This window comes from Eschscholzia californica, unplaced genomic scaffold, assembly GCF_041429995.1.
Source record: "Eschscholzia californica isolate CP2 unplaced genomic scaffold, dmEscCali1.0.p SCAF_1, whole genome shotgun sequence".
NCBI lineage: Eukaryota > Viridiplantae > Streptophyta > Magnoliopsida > Ranunculales > Papaveraceae > Eschscholzia > Eschscholzia californica.
The window spans coordinates 11,377,218-11,386,418 of record NW_028238198.1 but is presented as its reverse complement, the minus strand read 5'-3'; the positions used below and the strand labels follow the sequence as shown (position 1 = coordinate 11,386,418).

Here is a 9,201-nt window from a genome sequence, read left to right as displayed (position 1 = left end):
ATAAGAATTAGTAAGTACTATATCTTCATTGATAGTATACGCAACCCGTTTATTATATTTCTTGGTTGAAGTCGTTCCTTCAAACTCGCAAGAATCATCTAAAGTTTCATCTACCGCCGAGGGAACTCGTGAAGAATCATTAAAAGTTTCCTCACTTTCAAATTGGCTAGAGTGATAACCGAGATTTTGATTTTGAAGGAGATTCATAAATAACTCATTATTATTGAAGGAATCCATTGAAAATGATTGAAGAAATTAGTAAGAGAGTTGGAGAGATAACATGAAAAAGAAAGAGTTGAAATAGAGTGAAATTAGAGAGAGATGAAGGATGATTTTGAAGGAGATTCATAAATAACTCATTATCATTGAAGGAATCCAACGGCCAGATTTGCTCTCCAATGTGACCGTTGGGGAACCCCAACGGTCCCTTCGGAAGCAAGGGGCCGACCCTTATTTTTCTCAGCCCTCTAACCGTTTGTACTCCAATGAGGAGGATGGGGTGCCCCTGGCCCTTAATTTGAATGAAGGGTCCGGGACCGCTCCCCATTGGACTTGCTCTAAGCCTTTGCTCCCATCGGAAGAAAGTTTTAATCATACCAAAGATTAATTTTATTAATTAAGAGTATTTAACAGCTGGAGTAAGATTAATATTTTATTAATCAATTATAATTTTGGTGTTAGGTTGTATATGTGTACATGCTGGAGAAAGGAGATGGTTGGAAGCTGACAAATTTATTTTCTCCACGTGAGCTTACTTAACTAATTAATATTTTAAATAGAATTTAAAAATACAATTAAACTTGTTGCAATTGAGCTCAACTACTTTTTTGAAACATACTGATTAATCATTAGAATAAGGTTTAACACATTTATCTAACCAATAGAAAGGAGAAAGAATTTACAGAGTCGGGAAGAAGACCCTTTGGGAAACTGAATTTAGTGAGAAGGTCGTGAACATTATTAGATGGGTATGAATTTGATTCAATTGATATGGTTTCTCAGACGATAGAAGCTTGGTGATGATGGGTTGTTGCTAGAAACAAGAGAGAGAAAATATATTCTTTCATCAAAAAAAGAGAGAAAATATAGAGGATGGTTAGTGTTTTAGAGAGAGACAGTCTTTCGAAAAATGCCATCTTGTTTCTGATGTAGTTGGTGGAATAAGTCATCCAAAATCATACCGAAGAACAATCGTTTTTGGAATCTTGGCCGTCACAATCATTTCAGGTATGTCAAATACAATCTTTATATTTTTGTCAAAAATAATAAATCTAAGTGGATAAACTCAATTATTCATCATTGAGGGAGGTAAAGTTAGTTATCAATTAGCGACGAAAGGGTAAACTCAGGTAATCCAATTTTACTAAAAAGAAAATCTTTCTGCTAGTATCCATTTGCATTAAATCGAATAGATACTTCTGATTTAGATGTTCCGTCATCATTATTTATCTTACCTGAAAAAAAAAACAGACTAATATTTGTAAGGGTGGTTTCCGGAGACGTCATTTAAAATAAATAACAAAGATGCTCATCAGACTTTGATATTTGAAAGTTGATTTTCATAGGCCCAACAAAAACGATGAGTAATATGTAATATGTAGTTTTCAGTTTGATAGTTGGTATTCACATTCTCCACATGAATTAAATTGGAAATGTGTTTCCGGTTCAGCTTTTATCCGCAGGTACAGACCAGAGCCGTGTTTGATGGGGGGGGGGGGGGGGGGGATCCTCCCTGGAGCCCCCACCTCAAACGGGCCTACTTTTAATTAATTTATGTATATGTAACGTGGGCATCACAGGTCATGGGTTCTGGTATACATATCTTGCTGACTCAATAGAAATGTGAAAAAATTAAGAAAACAAATTTTTTTTTGAGTTGAACTAAGAAAACAAAAGTTTACCAGAGGTCCTTTTAATTCATATTTTTGTTTCTCGGTTAGAGAACATTTATTTGTATATTTAATTTTGATCGACAAAAAATCAAAGAAACATTTAGGGCCTGTTATTCGTTAAGGTCTTTTCAATAGATCTTCAAAGTCCGGATCTTCAAAGATCCAAAAGTTTTTTTTGTGTTCGCAGACATTTTTTATTAAAATTTTGAAGGTCCAGAATCTTTTAGGTGTTAAAACTTTTTATGTTTCGAGACATTAAAAATCCCAGATCTTTAAGTTCTGGACCATTCTTATTAAAAATTTGAAGTTCTAGATCCTTTTTTGTTAGAAATGTATAAATCTAAGTCGTTCAAACAAATGGTTAAGATCAAAACAAAAGTTATATAAATATTTGTTGTTTCTTTCATTCTCTATTCCTCTCTCTCTATCTAACACTTATGTAAATACAAGACAACATAATTTTTTTTATTCTCTCTCTCACTCTTATGTAAAAAACGAGACGACATAGAAAAAATATCAAATCTCATTTATCTCTCATTATTCGTGCGCAAACGCGAGATGCTATAGAAAAAAGTGAAATATTCTATTGTTTTATTATCGTTACATTTTTCATTTAGAGCCGGAATAATAACTTGGTCATGGTACGTTTTTGCGGTTTTTAAAAGGGAGGATAATTATAAAACCCAAAATTTAAGGGATATTAGGAAATTAGGCCCAAAACTGAATAATATCGTAAAAAACTCATTTTGTGGAAATACAATTTTTCGCTCAAATCAACTTCAAAAATATTTTTGCAAATTTATGAGCAAATCTTAGTTTGCTCTTAACAATTTTGTCAATTTCTGAATTAATTCGTTTTTGCTCAAAAATTGTTTTGCAAAAATGTTTCGCATTTTGCCTTTCGCATTTGAGATACACAATCTGACACTAACATTTTGGTTAAAGTATTTTCCGATTTGTCTAGGAGTGGGAATCGGTCCGTTTCATGTCATTCACCAGATCGGGTCGGTCAGACTTTAAATCTCTCTGTCCATTCAGACTTTTGGGTTTAATCGGGCGGGTTATTTAAAAAAATCTAGTGTCCGAAATCCGTCAAACTTTTCGGATTTCTCGGGTATCGGGCGGTCGAGTGTCGAGTTTTCACAAAAAATATTAAAATATCTCGGTCGGAATAACTAAAATATTTCTATTTCGATGGTACCGAAATTTCTATCGAAACTAAAAAGTTAATTAAGTCTTTCTTAACAATGATGTGTCAAGACCACTTCGCACTTGAACAACAATATATGTATATATATCTATATCTATATTCAGGGCCGACCCAAGTATATCGGGGGCCCCAAGCGAAATTAAAAATTGGGGCCCCATAAAATGGATATTAGAGAAAAGTTAAATAAATTTAAACAGTGCAAATGGTAGGAAGCGAATCCTTCACCTTTTATCCAAGATCTATACTCTTTACCACTAAGCTACACCTTAAATTATTTTCGAAATTGGTTTGAATTATAATTAGTTTTTCTAAAGTTACATACGAAATTGAAATATGAGGTCTTTGATTATTTGGGGCCCAAAGCGATCGCTTTGGTGGCTTTGGTCATGGGCCACCCCTGTCTATATTATACACTTTAATGCTTAAAAATATATATATATATATATATATATATATATATATATATATATATATATATATACATACACACACTAGGTATAGCCCGTGCCCATAGGGCACGAAGAGGTGGGTTCATTACACAATGAGAGATTTTAAATGAAAAACAATAACTACTATCACCATTCAACTTTACGAACTACTAATTTGACTTGTTAAGAAAGTTTGATATCGTAATTGTATGGTAATACTATAAGCATCTAAATTACTCCATAACATAGTTGCCCCGATAGTCTGTTAGAAATTGAGAGGCTAAGGGCGAGAGAAAGAGAAGGGGTTTAGAGAAATAATTTCTATGTGAGAAGGGAATTTGGATGGAGAGATGGAAGAGAGCTGGGGTGGGTTAAATGAGGAAGGATGTGGAGAGGCAGATGAGATGGTTTCGTTACATGGGTTAAAGAGAGAGAGATTGTCTGGACGCTATTAGAGAACCTCACCTTCCGTCCATATTAATTGGGTCATTTGGGTGTAACTCCTCATTGGTGCGATGGTGTCAATTAATGTTCAAAATACTGAGGTTTTCATGTGCCAATATTCCCTAAATTTATTGGGAGGGAGAACCAATAATTTTTCTGGTAGAGTTATATAATTTCATGTTAGTATATTATAGAGTAACTAACAATAAAATGGCTACAAGTTTGTTACTTGCACGGTAGCCCTCTTATTCTCTATAAAATATAGAATGAGAAAGAAATGTAATATGAGATCAATTATCTATCTACACTATAAATGAGAAAGAACTTATACTCGTGTCATTATAACAATTTTTACACTAGGTCACAACCTCGCATTTTGTTTGTTTGTGTACGATAGATAATAAACATACAAGGTCTTCAACAATTTATATATTCGATATGTTGACTATACAAGCATTTATTCATTGTGCCCTCCAAAATGCAAAGCGTGACTTGGAAATTACCATAATTACATGAATGTCTAACTCATCATGATCGTTGTATTTTATTTGTCAAGTGAAGTGTGAATGAGGCTCTGAAGTGAAATTTGAGATGTTGATCCAAGTTGTTCCCTTCTGAATATGATAGATTTCTATCTGAAAGAGGCAAGACCAATTTTCATTTACATCAATACCAAGAAATAAAAATGCATAACAAACACCACAGCAAAAACAGTCTTAAGAGACAGAATTAGTACAAGAAAAAAAGATAGATGTTTGGGTGAAAGATCTTCGAAAGTCAGAGATCACCAATTCAGTTCCTGTTTCATTTCTTGGCTGTTTAAAACAAGAAAAAAAAGTTAGGAACGTATCTCTTGAAATGCATATCGATGTTTTCAACGCTAACATATTAAGTCCCCTTATATGGTTTTGTGTTCTAAGGGTTCGATCTCTGCTAAAACCGTTGGAAATATTTTCTTTCATCTGATTTGGTTGTACAAGCTCAAAGACACAAACATTACCTACTTCAATATCGTTACGCCAAGTAAGTGCACATCATTGCTTCATTGGGAACGTTATGATAGAGTTGAAATATATATACTTCAGAAAGTGAATTTCGCTTCTTACCTCACGATCCATAAGCATGTCCATCAGACTTGTTATTCCACGAGGAATGGTAAGGATTGCTTCTTGTAATCTAATATGGGAGACCAAAAAAACTTCAAATCCGAGATGTTACAATGAAACAAGGATTCTAACATATATACGCAGGGTTATATAGGATAATAAGGTACCTATTTTGAGAATGTGTAAGTAGTGCTGTCAAAAGCTGAAGTGTATAATATCGGACATAGAAATGTTCCTCTGCCTATTGAAGTACAGAAACAAAAAGATGTGTTTATTGAGAAGCAATCCCTAAATGCATAATAATTTAGACACAACTGATACTTAGCTGAAAAGTATAAAAGCAAGAAGATCTCACCAACAAGCTTAGAAGAAGAGAATTGTTTTCTGCTTCTCTAGATAGCAAATCAGAGTTCATCAATGTCGACTGAACCTCATTGTTTGGTCCACGTGCAGTAGGGATAGGAGTTAAAGCGCTTAAAAGTGTTTCTACAACACCTCGGATCTGCATAAGCTCAATGTAAGAATCAATTCAACACTAGTATGTAACTAAAAGAAACATTACACAGGTAAGAGCAAAACAAGCATGTGTTTCGAGACTTGTTCAATCAAGCATGTGTTTCGAGAAATAAACCAGGCGGCGGACTATCTGTCGAAACTGAGGACACATGAGGGAATGTCAGAATATACGGCGCATGATCTTCCTCCCGAGCTGCAGAAAATAGTGAGAGATGATAAAAGGGGTGCAATTAGAATGCGGTATACTTAGAGTTTTTTGTTGGTGATGTTTTTCTTTACGATTCTTTTGTTACTTTCTTATTCTTAGTTGTTTTTTTGTTCGGGGTCGGGCCCTTTAAACCCGTTGACAAATTCAAATAAAAAAAAAACAATTAAAGAAGGTTGATAATGAAAATTTCCAAAAAGTAAAAAGAAGGGAGATAGCATTGAGTTATCTCTGAAAACGTCATCTGAGGTAAGAGACAATCTGTTTTTCATGTGACACCGAATAAACAGTCGCAATAACGATACTGCTACACAAGTAGTATATAAACAACACTCCTCAGAAGCGAGATACTGCATATCTTCCAAGGAAACCTTATAAGGATAAATTGCTTTAGGAATTGCTTGTCGGACTAATTTTCTTTGAGAGGAAAACTATCGAGTTCACAAGCTGATAAGAATGGTCGATCAAAATATCAAATCAGGGAACTGAAAGCAAAGGCAGATAAAAGGTAAGATCACAAACCATCTCTACATCATCACGCTCTTCCCTTAAGACACTCATAAGCACAGGAAATCCTGTCACAAGTAATAAGTGAAACGGGTTAGACATGTATGGAATACAAGGGTAGGAAACACTAGTTAGTGAGCCTCACAAAATTAAGAAACATACCCATTGCCCCAAATGCTAGCTAGGCAGAAGGGCTCTCTGCGACGATAGATTGAAGTTCAGTCATAGCAGCACGTCTATCCTCTGCTAGGACACCATTGCTTATCCGATCAAGCAACCGTTCAACATGGCTATCAAAAAATAAAAGTACAAGCCAACACAAGATATTGTTTCAAACCCTGCTATTGGTTTGAACTTTGAAACAATGACAACAACATGGAGTCCATATCTTTAACAAGCTATTGGTTCAATACCAGGTCTTGTTAAACTAAGTTGTTTATTTGTATAGCTATTGGTTCAAACAAAGTTTGCTGTAATGGTAAATTATCAAATATGATGAAATTGGTTCAAACTCAGCTTGTTGTCATTCCCAATTAAAACCCTAATAGATTCATCTTTTAATTCAACTAAAAGTAAGAAAATTAACAAGCTTAATTGCCTTTATCTCTAAGAATATTACACCTTTACAAATCTCTCACTGAAATCTCATCAATACATCTCCATCAACATTTCAGATCCAATAATAACAAATGAATAACTAAAATCAAAATTAAAAGAAACTAAAATTTACAACTCAGTTATTGATGACTCGAATTAAATGTTGCTTAGACGTCAAATTTCTCCAGCCTTTCAGATTATGTGCTTCGAATCTAAAAACCCTAGTTTCTTCGCAGTCTGATAGATCCATTTCTTTTTGTAATCGCAACGAAGATTCCAGGTTTATGGTCTGAAAATGACCTTCGATGATGGTTTGGAGTCTTGACAAGATTGGGAGATTCAACAATGGCATAAAGTGAAGAAGACTTCAATGGAGTCTAATCTGCCTTTCTTGCTGGAAGACTTTAATGGAGTCGTAGAGAGAGAAAAAAGATGAAGAGTACTCAGGGTCATTTTTGGACTAAAACAGTTATAAAATGACCCAAATAATAATTACACATATGATTTCAAACACAAATAACAATTACACATATTATAATCACACTTTTTAGTTATTTGAAAATTTTGAGTGTTTTTTTAGTTATTGTGTAAAATATTTTGACTCAAACAATCATATTCCCTTTGCCGAATTCGTGGAAAAGGCCGGCTTACTATACATGTGAAATTATAATACAGATATTTCACCTATACATGTGAAATTATAATACAAATCAAGTTTATCTATTCATAAAAGTGGTTTTTGGGAGTCCACGGTTCCAAAAAAACAAAAGATTCACTTTTCAAATTCACCCTTGTGAATGTTATTGTCAACCGATGATGCGCAGAAAAATAATGGATTAGAGTTTACTCCCTCTATTCAACATAACTCGTTAGAAGATGTTTAAATTGAGCATGTGAATTGCAAAGAGAAGTTTCACTATCCTTTATAGAAAATTAGGGTTGGTGCCCACGTGATGCTTGCTTAATGAGCAGGTGTGTGGATTTCAAAACATTTCCCCTGAAAAAAGTCATCACAATTATTATTCCCCCACAAAGTTAGTCTTTAATAATGAGGAAATCAGCCTAAAAAAGTGTATATGAAATCAGGCTGATCCTTAAGTTTAAGACGGAAACATCAGTCAACAGTTGGTAGCCCAAGTGATTCCAAAGTGTTGACATAAATTCCAGAAAGCCTTGGAGGTCCTAGGTTATTTGAATTTGGATTATGAGGGTATAAATAATGTTGTTGGGCTTCAGTCCATTATCTTGTTGGGCTTCAGGCCATTATCTTGTTGGGCTATAGACCTGGTCTCGTTAGTGTTTGAGTGCGCGGTTATCGAGTTTATCACATCTATGATGTATCAAATGCCAAACATCACGACTTACGTAGATCGTAGTCGTCTTTCCAAAAAAAAAAAACAGACGGAAACATCAAATTTGGAATGACTAAAGTTAATTTCAAATGTGATATGCCACATTTGGTAAAACTGTAAATTATATGTATTGCACATGCGTAAAATATCCTATTATTTAAACAAAATTTCAATATATATAGTTCACAAACTCATAAACTAAGCGAAATACTGAGGACATTTGTAATTGCATAGCCTATGGAAGTAATATTGCGTTTTGCGCTTTACATTTATGTGATGTACCAGAAGAGAACTGATTCTCTACAACTCTATTTTTTTGAAATAAAATACATTAAACATCAAAGCATTTTACAACAAACAACATAGAAAAACAAAATTACAGAACCAAAGAATTGAATAATATAATTTTGATTTGCATAACATTCTTCATTTTGTATCCTGCGAGGTCGACAACTCATCCTGTGAATGATATGGAAATTGATCCTAGTAGTCCTCCTGGTTAATTGAAAGATAAACTTGTACCTAACTTCCTGTAACATAGAAGATGGATTAAATAGACACCCAAAGTTCCAAAAAGAAACGATGATGTCTGCAAGAAGGAACTAAAAAATGATTCTGATTTATCTCGTCAGTACTCTCCAAACACAAAGACCATATCAACTCGAGTTCTAATGAATAGAAACAAGTCAGATACCTGGTACTGGGGATCACCTTCATAGCATGAGTATAAGTACAAAGCTAATCCAACAAATGAATTGCGCATAAAGGTCGAAGTGAAAATGTTAAGGAATTTGGATAAAGAGTTAAATCTATTCGATAACCGAAGACAATAGTAATCGACAAAAAATGATTTGAGACATGAGAAACCAAAAAGGGCCGACAAAAGTGGGAATTAATATCTGAAACATAGTGTCCTCCAGAATCGAAGATGAGATAATAGTAAC

General features: G+C 34.1%; 1 protein-coding gene across 3 annotated transcripts; it reads right to left on the bottom strand.

The window, feature by feature from the left end:
* Nucleotides 1-4,288: 4,288 nt before the first annotated feature.
* On the bottom strand, nt 4,289-7,486 carry LOC147564103 (golgin candidate 6-like). 3 transcript variants are annotated; one of them, XM_086643298.1, is made up of 7 exons: nt 6,471-7,484; nt 6,324-6,376; nt 5,436-5,582; nt 5,248-5,321; nt 5,081-5,150; nt 4,711-4,789; nt 4,289-4,609 (listed from the first exon to the last, which is right to left on the bottom strand). In XM_086643298.1, the coding sequence occupies exons 1-7, from the start codon at nt 6,472-6,474 to the stop codon at nt 4,503-4,505; spliced, it is 534 nt and encodes a 177-aa protein (XP_086499424.1). In that variant the 5' UTR covers nt 6,475-7,484; the 3' UTR covers nt 4,289-4,502. The 3 variants fall into 3 exon arrangements, with proteins under 3 accessions (XP_086499424.1, XP_086499418.1, XP_086499412.1); XM_086643292.1 differs by having other exon boundaries at nt 6,324-6,598; nt 7,039-7,480; XM_086643286.1 differs by having other exon boundaries at nt 6,324-7,486.
* Nucleotides 7,487-9,201: the final 1,715 nt, after the last annotated feature.

Bases quoted from the DNA above. Each gene is read 5' to 3' on its own strand.
- LOC147564103 (XM_086643286.1), bottom strand. From the start codon at position 6,410: ATGTCTAACCCGTTTCACTTATTACTTGTGACAGGATTTCCTGTGCTT. The intron at 5,151-5,247 runs GTACCTTATTAT...CTCCCATATTAG, and splicing joins CTTACACATTCTCAAAATAG to ATTACAAGAAGCAATCCTTA. The intron at 4,790-5,080 runs GTAAGAAGCGAA...TGTTTTAAACAG, and splicing joins ACATGCTTATGGATCGTGAG to CCAAGAAATGAAACAGGAAC.